Source organism: Bicyclus anynana, chromosome 22, assembly GCF_947172395.1.
Source record: "Bicyclus anynana chromosome 22, ilBicAnyn1.1, whole genome shotgun sequence".
Classification (NCBI taxonomy): domain Eukaryota; kingdom Metazoa; phylum Arthropoda; class Insecta; order Lepidoptera; family Nymphalidae; genus Bicyclus; species Bicyclus anynana.
Window position 1 is genome coordinate 8763034 of NC_069104.1, and position 21399 is coordinate 8784432.

Below are 21399 nucleotides of genomic sequence, written 5' to 3' on the forward strand. Positions count from 1 at the left end.
CTACATTTTGTGAAAGCTGTATATTTGGGGGGCATGGGGGTACTTGGAAGAGTGAGACTAATATCTAGTAGAAACCAAATGTCAACCTCACCTGCATGTGGTGCCCCCTGCTGGGCAAAGGACGAGGATTTTTTTTTTATTCTTGATAAGTTAGCCCTTGACTACAATCTCACCTGATGGTAAGTGATGATGCAGTCTAAGATGGAAGTGGGCTAACTTGTTAGGAGGATGAAAATCCACACTCCTTTGGGTTGGGTTGTCCTGACAAATGTTGTGAATCATATCATCATCACCTTTGTTCGACATTAGTTTTCTTATTTTTGTAATCACGTCTGAGACTGCTAAAACACTGGGCTAATTTAGTTATTTAATAATTTACTAAGGTAATTAAGTTCCATTATAAAAATTGTAATTTAAGTTCCAATAAAATAAATGAAATACGTCCAATGTGAACACACCATTAGAATAATTAATGAAGACAGTAACATCCGACCCGTTATTTGTAGCGTACGTCATGAGCTACGTCACCTCGTCTACGAGCTACGTCGCCTACGTCGCGCAGTAGACGCGTGCCGTCGAGTGCGTCCCATTGTCTATTGATAAATCGTGAATTGATAAATTTGTTTTTATCAAACTGGAATTGGCCGCGTAAAAAGGTAATTTATCAATTATCATTTATTTATTTACTTAACTTGGGAAATTGCGATCTATTTATGTGTTATGAGGACATAAATAAAAAAATAAAAGCAATCTTTACTAATATTATAAAAAGGTTCGTGGTAATTTGGGTGTAATCTCTGGATCTACTGATCCGATTTTGATCTTTCTTTTACCTTCTATTTTGATCTTTTTTTTTAAAATTCTTTTACCACAAAAAAGCACCGTTATTGAGTGAGTCTCTTATGTCTTATATATTTAATGTCGTATTCTCACTGGAACGGAAACTACACGGGTGCAACCTCGGGGGCCATTAAATATAATTATTATAATCACAAAATGTCGTTGATTACATAATGCGTAGTTTCTAGACCTATAACTAATGAGAAAAAATGTCTGTATAGAGGCGTTACTGGGTGAAACTGAATGACCGTTAGCAAAAAAAGAAACATGATTAAAAATTATCATCCGTCTGTGATACTAAGCAACAGTTTATTGGGAATAAACGGGTTTCTATGCTTCACTCCTCCCCCTATATCACTTTGAATGATTTAAAAATGTGTTTCTGCTGAGTTCATGTTCCTTTAGTTTATTTATTCATCAGAGTTTTGTGTTTTTTTTGTCTAATTTATGCATTTGGCTGAAAAAGCTATTTTATTTACTTAAATATATATAAACGCGTTTGACCCCTTTCCTTGCTACATCTAATGCCAACCCGTATTCCGAAAATAGAAAATCTATACCAAGATATAAATAAACGCTAATAAACCATCGATCTCTTATTAAAAAGTGGATGCACAATCAGAGACCAAAAAACGTCCCTACTCAATGAGTGCCAAACACAGCTTCTTGGCACTCAATTCAAGTAGTCTCATTTTCAAATTCAACCTTAAACTCATTCCTAAGGTTGAATTTGCTCTGAATTTAGGATTATATTGAATATTGGACTATAGAGGCTTCTGGGTATAATTTTCTTTACCAATAATTCTAAAACTGTCATAGCAAAATTGGCCAGTTTTTAAGTGAAATTTTCTACATGATTGTGCGTTCTTTTATTATAAGAGGTCAATGTAATAAACATAACAATACGATGATATATGTACTTTTATATGTTCTAATTATTCCTGTTTTTTCCAGATGGCGGGAACATCGTTTATTAGTTGGACATCGAGATTGCTTCTGCTAAGTTTTCCGACCTTTATTATGCTCAGTGGTAAGTAACAAAATTACAAGTGGTGTTCTAAATCATTACATTACCTCTTGAAGAATAATATTTTTACTAATGCAAACCAAAAATTCTGATGAGGCGTTCAAAACCTTTTGATTATCGTGGTCAAACAATTTCATAAACTTGATGCTTTGAGAAATGTTTGTTATCGCCGCGTTGCAACGACTTGCGGTACAAACGGCTTTAGTGTGCTCGTGGCGTTCGAGCCGTTCACATCTCTTGTTGTGTAATTCTTTATGGATTACTGGGGATAGGCGGAGAGAATGTCTTGAGTGGAAAAGGGGAGTGTTTGTTAACAGTCGAAGGATCCTTTAAACCCTACACACGTCGTTCACAAGTACGTGACTTCACTCAAGGTTATTCTCAGGGTCATTCTAGGGTCTTATTTTGGTTACAGTTTGATTTCTTAATTAGATAGTTGTCCTGACAAATGTTGTAAATAACCTTTGTTCGACATTAGTTTTCTCATTTTTGTAATCACTTTTGAGTCTGCTAAAATGTTTTCGGTGGAAACATATTGGTTTTCCATAGAAAATATGTTAAGGTACGTTTTTTTTTGCATCACTCAATGAAGTTGTGAATGAAAATTGACGGACTAGAAATCTTCACCACAAAGTTACGAAAAAAAAATTAACTAATCTCTGCGTTTACGCGTAGCATACGATACATAATCGCACCCAATCCAGTATAAAATATGCCCGTGAACCCCAGACCTTCGTCATTTTATAAAAGCTGAAAGTTTATCAGCTCATGCTCATACAATAGGTACACCACACACATACCTAGAAGGTTGAGGATCCTTGAAACCTGCTAACTCCCAAAGCCACCACGTTCTAAACTCCTTATTGGCTGTACTTACTTATGATAGGAGCATGAGCTGACAAACTTTCAGCTTTTATAAAATGACGAAGGTCTAGGGTTCACGGGCACTTAGACTATAACGCCAAATTGTCTTTCAAGAGTAAAAAAAAATACAATGTAATAAAACGCATTGAAAATGAAAAGAACAAAATACAGTGTCTTATTTATAACTAGACACTAGGGTGCAGCTATCAATTGTATATTTTATAAAGACACAGTAATTACGGTCCGGCTTTTATGATGATTAGCAAATGACATATTCTAGGCCACAAAAAGCCCATGTAAGCTGTCAAATCAATAAAATCAATAACGCTTAGCACTAACATTTTTAATTTGATTGATACAAATGGATGTGGTTCGTGGGTGGAATTAGGTCATCGGCGGCTATTACTGCGTCCAGTTCACTTTTCAATATGATACATAGTTAGCTTGCCTTATGTAATGCAGGTATATAATATATTACTATAGTAAAACAGTAATAATCGATTGTCTCTCGGCAATTACTGCGTCCAGTCCACTTTTCAATATGATACCTAGTTAGCTTGCCTTATGTAATGCAGGTGTATAATATATTACTATAGCAAAACAGTGAGCTGTGATAGCCCAGTGGATATGACCTCTGCCTCCGATTCCGGAGGGTGTGGGTACGAATCCGGTCCGGGGCATGCACCTCCAACTTTTCAGTTGTGTGCATTTCAAGAAATTAAATATCGCGTGTCTCAATCGGTGAAGGAAAACATCGTGAGGAAATCTGCATACCAGAGAATTATCTTAATTCTCTGCGTGTGTGAAGTCTGCCAATCCGCATTGGGCCAGCGTGGTGGACTATTGGCCTAACCCCTCTCATTCTGAGAGGAGACTCGAGCTCAGCAGTGAGCCGAATATGGGTTGATGACGACGATAGTAAAACAGTAATAATCGATTGTCTCTAGGCAATTACTGCGTCCAATCCACTTTTCAATATGATAAATAGTTAGCTTGCCTTAGATAACACAGGTATATAACACTAAACTAAAAAGTGAAAAATAACATCGTACTATGTGCTACCTTATGATCAGCTTGAAGGCGATACCAAATTAGTGTTGTGTTAATTAAAGCCGTATCTGAAAGAAATGTCTGAAAATCTAGTTTATACTTTATGATTTAAATATACATACATCACTAACTTGGTACCGCCTCAATCTGATCAGAAGGTAGCACATAGTACGATGTTATTTTTCAATTTTTAGTTTAGTAGAAGCACTTTTGTGATTTGGAAGTCGGTTGTATTTTTTTATTAATTTTTTTTATAAAATAAAAGAACGCATAATCATGTAGAAAATTTCACTTAAAAACTGGCCAATTTTAGAATTAATGGTAAAGAAAATTACTTACCTAGGCCTTAAAGGCCTTTAAATATAGTCCAATATTCAATAAAATCACAGATTCAGAGCAAATTCAACCTTAAGAATTGAGTTTAAGGTTGAATTTGCAAATGCGACTTCAATTGCCAAGTGCCAAGAAGTTGTGTTTGGCACGCATTCAGTGGGGACGTTTTTTGGTCGCTGATTGTGCATCTACTTTCTAATAGGAGATCGATGAGTCAAGCGCAAGTCTATTCTGAATTTAAAAAAATAAAAATGGAGTTTAGACCCACAACGCTTCTCCAATGACGATGATAGTGATGTTAAGATTGTAGCACCACCGAATGCCCATTAAAACAATTCAATTTTTACTTAACATTAATACATTTTTTATATAAATTAAATTTAACGACTGTCAATAACAACTCTTTTTACATTCGTAAGTATAATTTTATTGAAACATCAAAGTAAAGTTATTTCCACAAATAAAAGAGCAAACACAATTTTCAAACATCGTTATTTCCATAACTTGCTTGACTATAAAGAAACACTTGGAAATGCGTTGTTAATTTTTTACAATTGATTAAACCTTCAGTACACGTGCTGTTCCCACGGAGGGTTGTTATAACTTCAGAAGCTATACATTAAAGTGATTTACAGAATTAAAGATTCAAATACAATGTCAGAGAAAGGTCTTTTACAAACGGTACAGTGACTTTATTGTAATTATAGAACTTGCATAGCCAGATATACAACGATGAACGACATTTTTATACTAATAGATATGTTACGTGCCTTCAAAATCACCGCAAAAGATGATCCGAAATCAGCTATTCCATACTATTACACAATATATATACACAATTTTGTGTTTACTTTAAGTATATTTTTAACACTTCTGAACACTTAACTCGACATTGTAGGCAATATTTAGGTATTATTTCTTTAAATAACGTTTGTTGTTTAATAAGCGACTAAATGATATTAAGACAATTATGCACATTTTTACGCCTCAGTTTTGATACGCTAGTACCCTGTCTCTACATACTCAACAATATCAACTTACCTGCTAAGGGTTGTCAGTATCCACCCTTTGACTATTTAGACTATGGACCTGTTTCGCACCCAAATTCACCAACAAAAAAGTCTATCGGTTTTGAGGGGGACGAGGTAAACTCACACATCGAATTTATTTAACACCATTAAATGTATTCTGTGTCAATACACTACACACAACTATAGATTTGACTCGCAATACACACACGCGTAATTATTACACAGACTAACAAACACATCGCTTAGACTATCCACGGATTAAATACATAAAATATTCGATTACTTGATCGATTTTTTGCTGTTCCGTCAAAAGAATCGATTCTTTTTAGAAATTATTTTTATTACAAATTTGATAAAATTAAGGTAAAACCACTTGCAAATGAAACGTTTCTTCATCTTTTACTAAACCACAAGTTTTTGGCTGTTTTTATGCTATTCAACTAACTAAAACCGGCATTTTAGGTAGCTCTTTACACGAGGAAAACTATAACAACAATGAAACATCGATTCTATAGCAACAGTTTTTGTAAACGCGTTAGATCATTGATTTTTGATCTTTGCCAGAGGGGTAACGGTTAGCGAGGCAGGTCTTGTTATTAGTGGTCGATGTATGTTTTGCACAAAATTGTTAATTTTAAAATAGATAACTCGGAGTTGCTTAATAGGGTAAAACTTGCTGTGCCGAATAAAAATGCTAGATCTCACATTAAAAATAAACTAACTTTTAGGCCAAGAATCACAAAAACTAATCTGGGGAGAAATGCTCCTATTGAAAGAATAGTGAGATCGTATAATAATATTTTTAAAATGGCAAATCTGGATATTTTCAATAGCGGTTCTAATTCTTTTAAAAGTAAAGTTAAAAAACATATGTCGAAGAATAATGTACTTTAAATGCATTCTGTTTTTGTTTTAAATGTAATTACTTATTGTTAATTCCCATTATTATTGTTGTAATTACATTTTTTATTTCTTTCTTTCATTTAGTTTCTTTTTTTTTATTTTTAGTGGTAGGTAGATTTAGTTTTTGTTTCTTTTGTTTTTAATGGTAAATTAAGAATTGTATTAAAATAAACGCATGTTGAGTTAGCCTATAAGTGGGGTGTACAATGTAGCATATTACATTTTAATGCATGTTATGTTTAATTAGTCATAAGTTTTTTTTTTTTGTATACAACGTTGGCTTCCGAATAAATAAATAAATAAATAAATAAATAAATAAATGTATCCACCGGATGACATATTTTACCCAAATCTCAATTTTAATCAGTTAGCATTAAATAAATAGTGAATACGAAATCACCGCGTGACTTAAGAATGACTAAAATGAATCGATTGTTGGTTGGTTGTATATATCCACTAACAAATGTCAAAGTTAGTGATCCTCAAATGACCATAAAACCTTTAATAACAATAGCTGTGTTTTTCACTAAACCCTCAATGTCAAATGACTCCCTTGTATGTTACTCAATAGATGAACTATTTCGTAAAAAACTAACTTCCTCAGAAGTTTCCTTATGGGAAATCCAACCAACTGGATATCAATAACTCAACAAATAAACACTTCGTCCTGTTTCCTAAAAGAGCTTGACAAATAAAGTTAGATACTCTCCGATGGAGCCTGTAATCTGAGAAGACGACAGGACTTTTATAATATTAGTTAACAGAACAAAATGGGCCATAATATGATTATCTCCTACGGTTCGTTGCGAATTCTCATGCGATTTTTACCAGTAGAAAGGAGGAGTAATCTAAGAAGTATATACAATTTATAGCAAACGCATGTTTTGAATAAAGAAATGAAAATTAAAAACGTTTTAGTAAAAGTAAAAAAATCACATAATTCCATAATACCATAATACCATAATACCATATAATAATAGGTATATGTTTTCATACTGTGACGATCGCGTAAACGTACACACGAATTTCTAAGGAATTGAAACAGTTGTGCAGTAGTGCCACTAGATGGCGCTGTTTCAAACCTTAGAAATTCGCGTTTACGTTTACACGATCGTCACAGTATCAAACTGCCACAAAGCACACAGGTCTTCCTCCTTATAGGAGAGGGGATATGGAGCTTAGACACACCACGCTGCTGCAATACTGGTTGGCATGCTTATGGTAGGCGTCCACTGATCGCATCGAACGGATTTTATTTACTTTGAACTATGAGTATATTTTTGAAGAAAAAAATTATACTCAAAGTAAAACAACAACACCCATATACCTACTTACTTTGGTTTACTAGACCGCTCGTATCACCGCTTCTAGTGTAGGTAGCGATATATCTTAGTTGTGTTTTATGAATAAATCTTATGTACAAAGTAAAATGTTTATATTTCGCGTCATTACTAATAGTTTACGAGACCACGTAAGTACGGTAACCAGTAAGTGTAGTATACTAGGACAAGTCGGAATTTCAGAAATCACTGGACACAAATAGTAATTAGTTACTACAACTAAGTATTTGACTGAGCAACATGAAAAGTGCACTCAATAATTGGTAATCCATGGTCTATAACACAAATATTAGACCATGTCATAATTGGAAATTTTCTATAGAGTTGGTCACCTCCTCGGATTACTTTTGATAAGGTTGGTACTGTAACACTGTGGCCAACTCAGGACTGGTCAGAAATACTAAAACGTAAATGTGAGCTATAATAGCCCAATGGATAAGCCGTAGTAGCCCGGTGGTTATGACTTCTGCCTCCGATTCTGGAGAGCGTAGGCACGAATCCGGTTCAACTTTTTAGTTATGTGTAGTTTAAGAAATTAAATATCACGTGTCTCAAACGGTTGAGGAAAAACATCGTGAAACCTGAGAATTTTCTAAATTCTGTACGTGTGAGAAATCTGCCAATCCGCTTTGGGCCAGCGTGGTGGACTATTGGCCTAACCACTCTCATTCTACGAGGAAACTCGTGCTCAGCAGAAAGCCGAATATGGGTTGATAATGATGATGAAAAATAAAAACGTACGTACGTATTTTCTATACGTATAAAACATTCCAGTGAACTGTTTAACAACCCCCAAAACCATTGCCACCCTACACGGAAGAGACATGCGACTGGAGCTTGTTCAATTTATTCTCCAAGTGCTAAATTCCCGACCCGGTGTCGTGCCTCTATAAAACATTCAAAGGACAAACTTGTACCTACTTTATCTTCAAGTGCTTATACCTACAGTATCTCCTAATATAGAGTTCTTTGTGTTTGCTGTTCGCTTTAAATTAGAATTTCTCGCAAATTACTGAAGTTCTTCTTTAAATATTTGACCTCCCGAGTCCAATTAAGATTGTAGCTACATATTTTCAAACAACTTACAAAGGGACCTTTCATTCGTATGATTTAGCAAGAACAAGAATCTTACAGAGTTTTGTTAAATGCAATTATTCGTCCACTGTTTGGATTAATTTGTATTTTTCGTATATATTATTTTTCTTACATCCGATCTCAGTGAAACGAATGCTGAAACTTGCTGAAAAACATTTGATCTAACTTTAAGGGTCTAGCGAAGGTTTGTCATAAAATTAAGTACCTACGACTGGAAACATGACCTTTCTATACATGCTTTCTCATTACATCCCGTAGTATAGTAAATACCTAAATAAAAAAAATGCTTTTTATACTTGGACCATCCGGGCACCTCCCAAAACCACCTCAGCCGGAACTTAATTATGAAGTTTTCTACTAAATGTTTTTCAGATAGCATGGGGACGGTGACAGTCGCCTGAATGACGTTCATAATACGTACTATTATCGTGAATCGCGGCAAACTTTCAAGAGTGAAACGAACCCGCACATGAAACTGTAAACTAATCTACTCTTATATGCAGCTATGAGAGCTGACGAATATTCAACTCTTATTAAATGACGCAGATCTGACCATCACAAGCATTCAGCTCAATAAATCCTACTAATATTATAAACGCAAAAGTTTGTATGGATTTTTGTTTGGATATATCTTTAACGCTGCTGAACCGATTTGGCTGAATTTTGGAATGGAAATAGATTTTACTCTAGATTAACACATAGGCTACTTTTCATACCGGAAAAATCCATGGTTCCCGAGGGATTTGTAAAAAACCAAATTTTAAGCCGACCAAGTCGCGGGCGTCCGCTAGTAAAATATAAAATGAATGTAAAAGTAATATATTGTTACTTTTTACCCTGTTTTTTACCCCAATGTCTCATTTAACTAGTATGTGGCTATGCACTCTTAAAAGTTGATAGTTATCGTTAACTATGGTATCGAGACATTTCACTAATATTCTGTTGATGACTTAAAGACACAATTTATACAAAAGTCGAATACTTTAAAGAATTTATTAATGAAACATGCAAATTATGTTACAAATTCTATTAAAACGGTAGCCATAAAACAAAAATGATTCCACTATTTGCATCCACCTGCATGTCTGCATTTTTACTTCATATTTTATTCAGCATAGAGACCATAAAGCAGCAGAAATTTATAGACGTACGTGTGGCTACCGCTGTATGTGAAACACTGCAAAGAAAATAAAAAAAGTCAATACAGAATGCGCCTTTATGGCACTGTTCCGTAGCTTTTATTTTAATTATTTTGTAGGTTAATGGAATGGATGTGTTAAATCTTTTTACACATTAAAATTAAAGCACACCTTCCTCTAATTTTAAAAGCTTAAAGTTTTTCATACTCCTGCCAGAAGTTAGTACCTAGGTACTTATGGTAGGTAACTATAGCGATCGTGGTGGCTTTGCCAGGTTTCGAGGTTCTTATTTGTTTATAATGTCCTCGGTGCCAGGTAGTAGTATCCTAACTTCTTATTTTTAACCGACCTTAAAAAAGAAGGAGGCTCTCAATAGGGATGATGACTATGTTTGAATATATTGATTTTTATGATACATTTAGGTAAATAAGGTCAACGTTAACTACTTTATACATAAACAGCAAAGATTGACTGGATATTTTCAAAATAAATAAGATTATAGAATTTCAAAATCTAATAAAAGTCTTCTGTCGTAATTAGATGAAAATTCATACATTATTATTATTTATCCTTACATTAAATGTGACATTTTTCAATAAATGACACTATAAACATAAACGCACAAATACCTAACAAAGATATTAGTAATTTTGTTTGACCGCCCATACAAATCTAACAATCATTATGAACCTACGACGTCATTAAATCGTACCATTTTGTATGGGGCGTCTTTCAGGGATCCGTGGCAGCGCCGCAAATCTGACCCTTTAAATCCCTGTAGCTCCGAAAGTAATGATCGCAGATACCCTGTTCCTTTTACAAAATTGCTTTACTATTAGCATACTCTTAATTTATATACAATTTCAAAAACTGTCATCATTCCTATTGTATGTTTTTTTTTTATTATTGTTACCTCATAACATCGTCATTTATTAACCAATTCTTTTTTGAATGATGAATTAGTTTACAATTAGTTATCACTTCTTTCGAGCATCCCGAGACACAAGCGGACGCCCGCGACTTCGTCCGCGTGGAATTTAATTTTTCACAAATCCCTCGGGAGCCATGGAATTTTCCGGGATAAAAAGTAGCCTATGTGTTAATCCAGGCTATCTTAATACGAAATTTCAGCTAATTCGGTTCAGTAGTCGAGGCGTGAAAAACATACATTCATTTCATCAAAATCATCAGTTTTCGCAAAGCTCGGAAAACCATGAATTTTTCAGGATAAAAAGTAGCCTACGTGCCAATACAGAGTAAAATCTATTTCCATTCCAAATTTCAGCCAAATCGCTTCAGTAGTAGCGGCGTTAAAGAGTAACAAACATCCAAACATCCATACAAACTTTCGCGTTTATAATATTAGTAGGATTTGTTACAGCTAATCATAAAACGAAGCGGATCTCTAACAGAAACGTTTATTACTTGTAGAAATGACATCGTATAGTGGAGAATTATTTTCCCCCGCGCCATGTTATGGAAAGTAATCAACACACGTCCTTTCGCAATGCTGAATAAATGATGGCACTTACCAACGTTCATTGTTGGCTGAATAAATAACAGCCGCCAAATGTAACAGTATACCCACTAAATGGGAACTATGTGTAATGTGTATGGAATATTATATTGTTGACTTGCGGAAACCCGTGACTTTGTTTGTGTGTTAAATAGTTAGTTTGTTTGTTTGGTTGAACTCGCTAATCTCAAGAAATACTGGTCCGATTTGGAAATTGCTTTTACTGTTAGATAGACCATTTATCGCGGAAGGCTGTAGGCTATATATTATCCCCGTATTCCTATGGAAACGGGAACCACGCGGGTAAAACCGCGCGGCGTCAGCTAGTAGTTGATATAATAATTAGATGGTTCTTGCTGCTTGCTACTTATGGTAGCTTAGGCTGAAAACTTATATAAAAAAAGAAAACATACATACAGCCGAACGTAGAACGTAGACATCATCCACCTTTCATTAGCAACCTATATTCGGCTCACTGTCAAGCAAGAGTCTCCTCTCAGAATGTGAGGGGTTAGGCCAATAGTCCACCACGATGGCCCAATACGGATTCGCAGACTTCACCTAGAGAATTAAGAAAATTCTCAGGTAAGCAGGTTTCCTGTTATGTTTCACCATTTGAGACACTTGATATTTAATTTCTTAAAATGCACATAACTGAATGAATGTGCATTTTAGGAGGTGCATGCCCCAGTCCGAATACGAACCTACACCCTCCGAATCGAAGGCAGAGCTCATAAAAACTGGGCTATCTCGTCTCTTTAGACCTCCTCAATCCGGTCATAGAGAAAATAATGTGAATTAAATAAAACCTTGGTACATACTTTGACCAATGACTTCTTAATTGACAGCAGCCGTAGTGACCGAGGAGACGAGACAATGTTACTGGTGCGGTCCCCTAGCAGAGCAAGTGCATCGCAGTCGCCGTGCTCCGGCGTGCGACGTGCCCGGCAGCCACGTGACGTCATGCGAGCCCGGCCTGCCTTACTGCGCTGTCGTTGCCACCTCGCCGCGTTAGTATAGCAACCTTTTTTTTTTAAATATATTTAGTATCTACTTTACAGCCTCAATAGCTCAGTCAGTGGATTTACCAGCAGGCTAATAAGGCTGGAGCCTAGGGCGGCAAGGATCAAAAATTAAAAAAAAAAAACAGAAATAAAAACATGACATACAGAATGCAAGTCTTCGTGACACTCTAACGGCTGTATTGTAACTGAACAATACCATCTTAGTAGTAGTAGGTAGATACCTACCTACCTACATAGTAAATTAAATGTAGGTAGATTAAGATCGGGCGTCCTAAAAACTTCCTTTACCATCCTGATGATGACATGGCAATCCACAATGCTTCCCAAGCAACACAATCACAAGCTACATAGCGTTTTCGCCGGCGCAGACGAGGTCCCCGATATCTTTTTTTTTTATTCTTTACAAGTTAGCCCTTGACTACAATCTCACCTGATGGTAAGTGATGATGCAGTCTAAGATGGAAGCGGGCTAACTTGTTAGGAGGAGGATGAAAATCCACACCCCTTTCGGTTTCTACACGGCATCGTACCGGAACGCTAAATCGCTTGGCGGTACGTCTTTGCCGGTAGGGTGGTAACTAGCCACGGCCGAAGCCTCCCACCAGCAAATCTAACGTCACCCGGACGTGGGTTCACTAACTCACGAACATAGGGGCGTCCGGACTTCACTCAGGCCAAGGTTATCCCTTCCCGAACGGCCCTCTAAGCCGAGATCCGAGTCCCACAGGAGACGCCCTTAGAAAGTCGTTCCGTCCTCTGTCTTTTTTTCAGCCTTCAGGTCTCATCAGGCGATGCTTCTGCGCTCGCCCAAACCCCCCCCCCCCCCCCTGACGCCGTAATGGTCCCGTAGGGAGCCATCAACACTTACAAAATACGAAAAAAAAAGATTAAGATCGGTATTAAAGCCGTACTATACTAGGTACAAGGAATATACTATACTAGGTATCATGTCGGCCTACATGCCACGTATATATTTTGTTTTAAATAGAAATCAATAATCTTTTTACTTTACACGAACACAGGACTCGAACCTTGAATCCATTTGGGCAGTTGCTACTTAGCTATGTAGAATAGTGACCATCTAAAAATAGCACTTGTTACGCATCCGGTAATAAAAATGTGTTTCTCTTATAATAGTTCGTTCCCGACCCACTGGGCAACATTTATCCACTTGCGAGCCTGACCTCCGATTCAATAGTTTCCGATAGAAATTGCAAATATTATTATTTCCTTTTGCTTTAACCTCGACCCTTAATTGTAGACATCATCATCATTAACCCATTTTCGACTCACTGTTGAGCTCGAGTCTCCTCTCAGAATAGGAGGGGTTAGGTCAAATAGTCCACTACGCTGGCCCAATGCGGGCTGGCAGACTTCACACACGCAGAGAATTAAGAAAATTCTCAGTTAAGCAGGTTTGCTCACCGTTTGAGACACTTGATATTTAATTTCTTAAAATGTACATAACTGATAAGTTTGAGGCGCATGCCCCAGACCGGATTTGAACCTATACACCGCCCGATATCGGAGGCAGAAGTCATATTCACTGTACTAACCTTAGATACATAGAGTTCTAACTATAGGTATATAACTATAGACATACTTGTACCTAAAGTTAACGTTACGTTACGTTTAAGCAATAGCGTTTTCACTGAAAATTTCTTAGAAGAAAAGCTTAGTATTTTATAGCGTGACCCAGGATTCGACTCCAGGACCTTATAGCCACAATGAACCAACGAAGTCAGCTGGCATATTTTGCCATACGTAGTTTATGTCTTTTGGATGGACATAAACGAAGCGTTTTGGCTATTGAAGTTCGTTCGCATTGAAGTTATAGAATGACTTTCCATCATCAGTTTTCCCTAGCAAACGTCTACTCAGGTTGATGGACAAGCATTGTAGGATGCGTTCATTGCATGCCCTACAAAGTATTGCTCAGTTAAAACTTATAAATTATGATAATGGAATGCATATCCCCGGCCTAGACCTACGCTAACCACCCAACAATTTACTTATATCTAAAAAAAATCTTGATAGCTCTGCTTAGTAATGAAAACATTACGTTATCAAAAAAAGTTTGGTACAACGTTTTACGACATTTTTAATTCATTTCTAATTTGTCAACAATGGGGACAAGCTAAGATCGTTGACCATACAGCCTGAGTTTTACGACATTTTTTGAAGACTTATGATTGGTTTGTTTGTCTAACAGAACAATATAAAAAAAAGGATACAAGCTTCAAATGTTACTTCGCCGCTTTGGTACACTGACGAACCTTTTAAGCAAGACGAGTGATAAATAAAATGTTGTTCTCTAAGCCAAATTATTCAACCAGATCCTTATTTATACATCATGTTATCATCTCCATATACTTGTATACGGGGGTATACCTGGGTTCCCGAGGCCGAACCGACGTTGTATAGGCCGGTGTGCATTCCCCATTCACTTAAAATTACAATAACAATAGCCCATACATTAGATATTTTATTTATATGCTTAATTTAAATTTCAGCATACGTGGAATCAAGGCTCTGCGTAAAACTTTACCAAGACGAATGTTACCCACTGTTCTGCAATTCAACTAAAACGTGGAAAATGACGTGTCCCTGCCGCGGAGACTTGTGCAACGGCCCCAACACCGACCGAGAGGATGAAGCATTCGAGATCCTTGCAAAACTAGTCGCGAAAACACGAACTACCCGCATCAAAAAGAGAACTGAGATAAACACAGTAAAATTCATACCTTCAGGCGATGAAAAAACTGTAATCATCACTAACATATCCGCCTTGGAAAGTAATGAACTCAATAATGTACAAACAGGAGTAACAAATGATAAAATAACACAAATAATGCTCGCGGACGAACCTGTCGTTAGTTTCCAAGAAATTAAAGAAGACAATATCTTGTTAACAGACATAACTTCAACTAGTGATGACGCGGATATAATAAGCACAGAAGCAGTGGCAGACATAACAGACATAACACAAGGAACGACAGAAAAAATAACACCGAAACACGAAGCAAATATTCCCGAAGTAAAACAAATTGAGAAGCGTATTGATGAAGTAGCTAAACCTAGTGAGCAGCTACCAACGGCAGAGGCTTTGCAACAAAACGCAAGCCCCAAAGCGGCTAGTGAAAAGACAACAACACCTACTTCAAGTATTGAAACAACAATTCTTACTACTACTGATATAGATGGTGAAATGACCACAGAAAGTGCTGTAACACCAAAAAACAACTCTAACAAAATGCACCACTACTCCTTTGTATGTTTAAGTGTAATAGCATATACTTTTAAATACATATAAATCTAATTTATTAATTTTATTGTTGTACACGAAACATTGATCTCTGTTTTACTTTTACACTTTACGAAAGTCATTATTGGTAGAATTGTGATACTCACGTGATATTAGTTTAATTATTTCTTTATTATTGTCACACTGCTGTATTTATAAGATCAAGTATACATTTTAATAAATGAAATAAAATAAATCATGTAGCAACAGTTTTATTTAACACATTAACAAATCAATCGAATGTAAAATCATAATGTTCTGGTAGTTTCCTGCTACTCTCTTTTCGTTCTAAGCTTTTATTTCCTTGTGCCATTGCTTCTCTCAAATCTGAGTTGAAGGGTTTATCTAACTTTCTATTCTTAGGAATAGGCCCATAATAATCATATGTTGCAGGTGGTTCAATTTCAACGTATTCTTCGCCATCTTTCCTTTTATCTGGTTTAGGTCTTGTGTTGCCAGAGACTTCGTCATCACTCAGCTCGTTATTTATAGGAACTGGTTCTTGAGCTTTAACAAAGTTCTTATACTTCAGTATTGCTTCATTCTTTTTAGTAGAGAAATATAGACCTTTCTGTGATGCGTCACTAATATCTCCGATAACTGGCGGTGCAGGAGCTTCGACTCTTCTTACATCAGACCAAGTTTTAACTTTCACAGTGTCAGTATTGGAATTAAGTCTTCTGCCTTGTGTATCAAACTCATTCGTTGAGTTGACACTGTTGGAACTTTTAACTGGGGCAAATTCGTCTATTCTCTTAGCTCTTTGTTGTTCAACATATTCTTCCTGAGTCATTTCTCTAAATTTCTTTGGTTTATCTTCATTCCCTTCTTTCCCAATATCCCATTCCCGTACATAAGCATCACGCAACTTTTGCCTCTCTTTTTCCTGTTCCTCGCGCGCCTTTTTCTCTTCCTCTTTGGCTTTTTTATCTGCTTCATCCCTTTTCTCAGTTAAAAATTTGAGGAGGCATGTCGTGAACTCTTTTTTCTTTTCTGTAACATTTTATGTAATTAATATCACAAAATTCACAACAATATTGATGCAATATTTATTAAAATCTATACTAATATAATAAAGCTGAAGAGTTTGTTTGTTTGTTTGTTTGATTGATTGATTGAACGCGCTAATCTCTGGAACTACTGGTCCGATTTGCAAAATTCTTTCAGTGTTAGATAGCCCATTTATCGAGGAAGACTATAGGCTATATATTATCCCTGTATTCCTACGGGAACGGGAACCACGCGGGTGAAACCGCGCGGCGTCAGCTAGTTCAATATAATTGTCAGTCTGAGATGAACAAACCTCTTTCATTTTATAAAAACTAAAAGTTATTCCACTCATACTTGTACTATAGCTATGATATGCAATATTATGTAATGAAGTATGGACCTTGGTGACTATGGAAGGTAGCCAGTTTTAAGGATATTTTTTTTGATATTTTCATTTTTATTTAATCGTGTTTTTAAGTCAGTGTTGCCACAAAGCTAAGTGACTGGCGATTGGGGACAAGACTTCTAAAGAATACGTTTTAATACTTGGACAGTTGAGGGAGAGAGAGAGACAAAGGGACTGACGGATGGACAAAGGGAAGAGAAGGGAAGGGACAAGGGAGAAATGGACAAAAAAATGCTCTGTATTTCCATGTATATGTATGGAAGTCTATAAGTACGGAATACCCAATTAACAGTTTCACTCATCAGTTAACCAGAAGGTATAAAAAAATTACCTTCCGGATCCTCAGGCGGTAGTCCAGCCCTGATCCTCTGGCGAGCCCTGGCAGCAGCGACCCTGGCAGCTATCAGCTCGTCGCGTTTCCTGCGCGTCTCTTCGGCCAGCTTCTGCGCCTTCAACGTCTCTTCCCGTCGCTTCAACAATTCATCCATCTGTTTGCGACGCTCCGTTTCATCTGTACTGAATGCGAAGTAGCCGACGCCGTGGATTCTCGCCTCTGGAAGGAAAGGATTCATCATCATCATCAGCAACCCATATTCGGATCACTGTTGAGTTGTCTCCTCTCAGAATGAGAGGGGTTAGGCCAATAGTCCACCACGCTTGGCCATATAATTTGGTAAACTCCGTCCTGCCAACTTGTATCAATAACGAGGTTATTAAAAGTTGTTACTAACCAGCTGTTTTTTTAATGTTGCTAAATTAATAGTCTTACTACTTAACTGGGATCCTGTGCTAACATCCTAAGACGTGAAGAAATGTTTGAGTAAACAAAAATAAATATTTGTATAGCAATATACGTCAGACATAAAGAACAAATCAACAAAATGAGTTACCCATTGAAAGTGATAAAATAAGCCCTTATTTCCTTCATTAAAAACTCTAACATTTGTTAAGAGAATGTCCTTACATTGTATTATAAATGAAACTGGCCAAGTGTGTGTCGAGCCACGCGCAGTGTAGGGTTCTGTAGATTAATCGTGCGTTCAGTTGACAGACAGACATGGTGAAACTATAAGGGTTCCTTGTGGACTACATTAAAGAATTGCAACAAACCATCAAAAAGTAAATCTTGGTAATGTATATCTTCATCTTTTCCTAGTAGTTCTTGTTCCTTTTTCTCCCACTTTTCACGCAACAGCTGTAGGTAGTCATTCGTCTTTTGTACTAAAAATGGCTTCTCTGTAGTATTTTGTGATGACTGAGCGTCCTGTAAGTATTTGACAACCATTAACAAATCAAACTGTAACCAAAATACGAGTAAGAACCTAGAATGGCAGAGAATGACCTTGAGTGGAGTCACACACTTGTGATCATTGTATGTAGGGTTAGGACATCCAAGACAATTAACTAACACTCCCCTTATTTATTTTTTATTTTTTTTGTGTGGAAAACCACACAAAAAAAATAAAAGGTAAAGTTTGTGTGTATGTTTGTTGCTCTTTGCTGCTTTTTTGCTGCTTGCTACTGAAGCAATTTAACTAAAATTTTGAATGGTAATAAATAGCCTATGGATATGAACTATAATAAATATATAACAAATATATGAACACATAGGCTACTTTTCAACCCGGAAATTCCAAGCGCAAGAATTCGCGGGCGTCCGCTAGTTTAAGATAAAATCCTTGCTTTGTATAATACTTTATGGATTATAGTCCACATGATGTTTAGTTTGGCAGCTAATCTCCCATGGACAAACTCTTTTACACAGAGCTCCTCTTCCATGTTGGCTCATGAGCCCCTATATGTTGCCTAGAAGAGATAGCTAGGAGAGACAGGCCAGTACAACAGTATACTAATAAAAACACCACACATATGAGTACTTACACTTGCAGATGAATCTTGGTAATTACTCTCATTGGTGACCATTTTCATAAGTTGTTCATCCCTTCTTTTATAGTAATCCAAATCTGATTTCAGACATTTCCGAGTTCTGCCCAAAAAATCAGTAAACTCAATCCTGTGAACCAAATTCAATGAATTATACATTTAAACACATGTTTCAATCTTGTAAGCCTTCTATGACAATTTGTAACAGATTAACATTTGCTTAGAATAATGTCAACTAACCAATCACCCTGGTCTTCTTCAAATGGCGCCTGTATCTCTTCTTCAGGCTCGGGTTCTGGTCTAGATGCTGTCTCTTGTTTTTTACTTTTAAAGTCAACAAGAAAGTGTCCAGCTAACTGTGAATCACCAGCCCCATCTTCCAAATGTTTGTACAACTCAGCTTTTTTTTCTAACACTTGTCTATAACAGAAAGTCAATCCTAATTTTTAAACATTATTAACAAATTAAACAATTACACTGTAGTTGGAAATACAGTGGAGCAGTGGAAGTCGCTGGAGGAGGCCTATGCCGAAAGGCACACTATGTTAAGAGATATTCTTTAAAAAAAAAATGAAAACAAAATGTATTGTATATATAATTGTAATTTCTTAACACAGAATAAAGGGCTTATTATTATTATTATTATTATTATTATAGTTGGAAATACTGGTCTGGGATGGATATGACGTCGCTCGATCTCGTGTTGGCTCATGCCGACGCTAGGTGGCGCGACTTGTTTCGTAAAGAGTAGGGATTTAGAGAGGGGTAGACATCAGTTGGCGGGAACTACTTGCGATATGAGACGCACAGTCCACATTTCTTGTTGTGTAATTCTTTCAACATTGGTTGCCTACTGTATTAAGTGGTCCATATCAGCAATTCTGAATATACTAATATGGCGACAGGCCTCATGTGTACTGTGACCCGCAAATACCTCTTAGTTACTTAAGAGTAAAATATACAAAACGGTTGTAAGACCTGTCCTGCTGTATGGATCAGAATGTTGGGTGAAAGGGATGAATAGTAAACGAATGCATGTTTTTTTTTTTATTATTCTTTACAAGTTAGCCCTTGACTACAATCTCACCTGATGGTAAGTGATAATGCAGTCTAAGGTGGAGGCAGGCTAACTTGTTAGGAGGACAATGAAAATCCATACCCCTTTTCGGTTTCTACATGACATCGTACTGGAACGCTAAATCGCTTGGCAGTACGTCTTTTTGGATGTGTGGTGTGACAAGAGTAGATAAAATAAAGAATGAGTATATAAGAGGAAGTCTGAAGATGGCGCCAGTGACAGAAAAATTTAAGGAGTAGAAGGTTAGCTTGGTATGGACATGTAATGCGTAGGGAGGAAAGTCATATTACTAGAAAAATGTTGAATGTGCAAGTGGAAGGACATAAGAGGAGAGGAAGACCAAAGAAGAGATGGTTGGATTGTGTGAAAGAGGACATGTGTGTAAAAGGAGTAGATAATGTGTTGGTGAGTAATAGAGACAAACGGAAAAGATTGACATATTTTTCCGAACCCACTTAAGTGGGACAAGGTTAAGGAGATGATGATCAGCAATTGTGAATATACCTAGTAATATGTTGCTTTATAACAACAGTATTATCTTGTTTCAAAGTAAATTACTTGAAAACCACATGATAAACTGTTAAGCCTTTGTAGCCATGTTCTGTAGGCAGTGGTATGTGCAGTGGATTTACAAAACGGAGGTCCTGGGTTTGATCTCCAGCTGGGCCAATTGAGGTTTTCTTAATTAGGCCAGGTCTGGCTGGTGGGCCGTGGCTAGTTACCACCCTACCAGCAAAGATGTGCTACAAAGCATTTCGGTATGATGTTGTGTAGAGATTGAAAGGGGTGTGGATTCATTCTACTCCTAACAAGTCAGCCTGCTTCCATCATCATCATTTACCATCAAGTGAGATTGTAGTCAAGGGCTAGTAAAGAATATAAAAAAAAGAAAGTTACTTTGCTTTCCTGCAAGCTTCATATTCTTCTACATCCACAGCTTTTAACTTGTCTTTGAAACTGGTTGTTGATGTTTTATTTTCACTTTTACTCTCACTTTCAGCAGATCGATGGGCTGGCTTAAATAGTTCTAAATTGTGCTTTGGCAGATGTTTCTTTTCCAAAACCTCCTCTTGTTTTTTAAGCAACTCTGCTTTTAAACTTAATAACTGAAAAAAATTCGATGGATACATGATCAAATTAAATATATATTTAAACGTTCATAATTATTTTTTACTCACTGTTGATTTGTTGAATAGTATTTTCTTTGTAGGTTGATCATTCATCTTAACCACTTTTCAGTGAAAATGAATTACACAAACTCAAAAGCTTTCGTGGTATTGCTAAGTCCAGTTTTTAATTAAAGACAATATATTTAAAAGAATACTTTTAAGTTAATGTACTTTAAATGTTTTATTAATTCATTATTTTGATTTATATCGAAAATCGAAATGATTTGAGATTTGTCATTTGAGACTTTTGTAGATATTTCTATTTTCTCTTCTGTCAGAAGATGTCATCAGTGGACTGTGGTTTTTTTTTTTAATTATTTTACGGCCCTGGATTGTGAACTGTGGATAATGCGTCGTGGTCGTAGACAAAGAATATATACTGGAGAAGAAGTGAATGTGGCCAGT

At 36.4% G+C, this 21399-nt stretch overlaps 2 protein-coding genes across 2 annotated transcripts; one reads left to right on the top strand and one right to left on the bottom strand.

Moving 5' to 3' along the window:
* The first annotated feature begins 534 nt into the window (after nt 1–534).
* On the top strand, nt 535–15663 carry LOC112051156 (uncharacterized). Its single transcript, XM_024089666.2, has 4 exons — nt 535–656; nt 1795–1870; nt 11987–12148; nt 14677–15663. The coding sequence occupies exons 2-4, from the start codon at nt 1795–1797 to the stop codon at nt 15474–15476; spliced, it is 1038 nt and encodes a 345-aa protein (XP_023945434.2). The 5' UTR covers nt 535–656; the 3' UTR covers nt 15477–15663.
* On the bottom strand, nt 15664–21305 carry LOC112051155 (coiled-coil domain-containing protein 174). Its single transcript, XM_024089665.2, has 7 exons — nt 21004–21305; nt 20723–20931; nt 18988–19167; nt 18745–18877; nt 17974–18127; nt 17195–17416; nt 15664–16460 (listed from the first exon to the last, which is right to left on the bottom strand). The coding sequence occupies exons 1-7, from the start codon at nt 21046–21048 to the stop codon at nt 15700–15702; spliced, it is 1704 nt and encodes a 567-aa protein (XP_023945433.1). The 5' UTR covers nt 21049–21305; the 3' UTR covers nt 15664–15699.
* Between the last annotated feature and the right edge of the window lie 94 nt (nt 21306–21399).

Bases quoted from the DNA above. Each gene is read 5' to 3' on its own strand.
- LOC112051155 (XM_024089665.2), bottom strand. From the start codon at position 21,048: ATGAATGATCAACCTACAAAGAAAATACTATTCAACAAATCAACA. The intron at 20,932-21,003 runs GTGAGTAAAAAA...AATTTTTTTCAG, and splicing joins TACTATTCAACAAATCAACA to TTATTAAGTTTAAAAGCAGA. The intron at 18,128-18,744 runs GTAAGTACTCAT...AAATACTTACAG, and splicing joins ACCAAGATTCATCTGCAAGT to GACGCTCAGTCATCACAAAA.
- LOC112051156 (XM_024089666.2), top strand. From the start codon at position 1,795: ATGGCGGGAACATCGTTTATTAGTTGGACATCGAGATTGCTTCTGCTA. The intron at 1,871-11,986 runs GTAAGTAACAAA...CTTAATTGACAG, and splicing joins GACCTTTATTATGCTCAGTG to CAGCCGTAGTGACCGAGGAG. The intron at 12,149-14,676 runs GTTAGTATAGCA...TTTAAATTTCAG, and splicing joins TGTCGTTGCCACCTCGCCGC to CATACGTGGAATCAAGGCTC.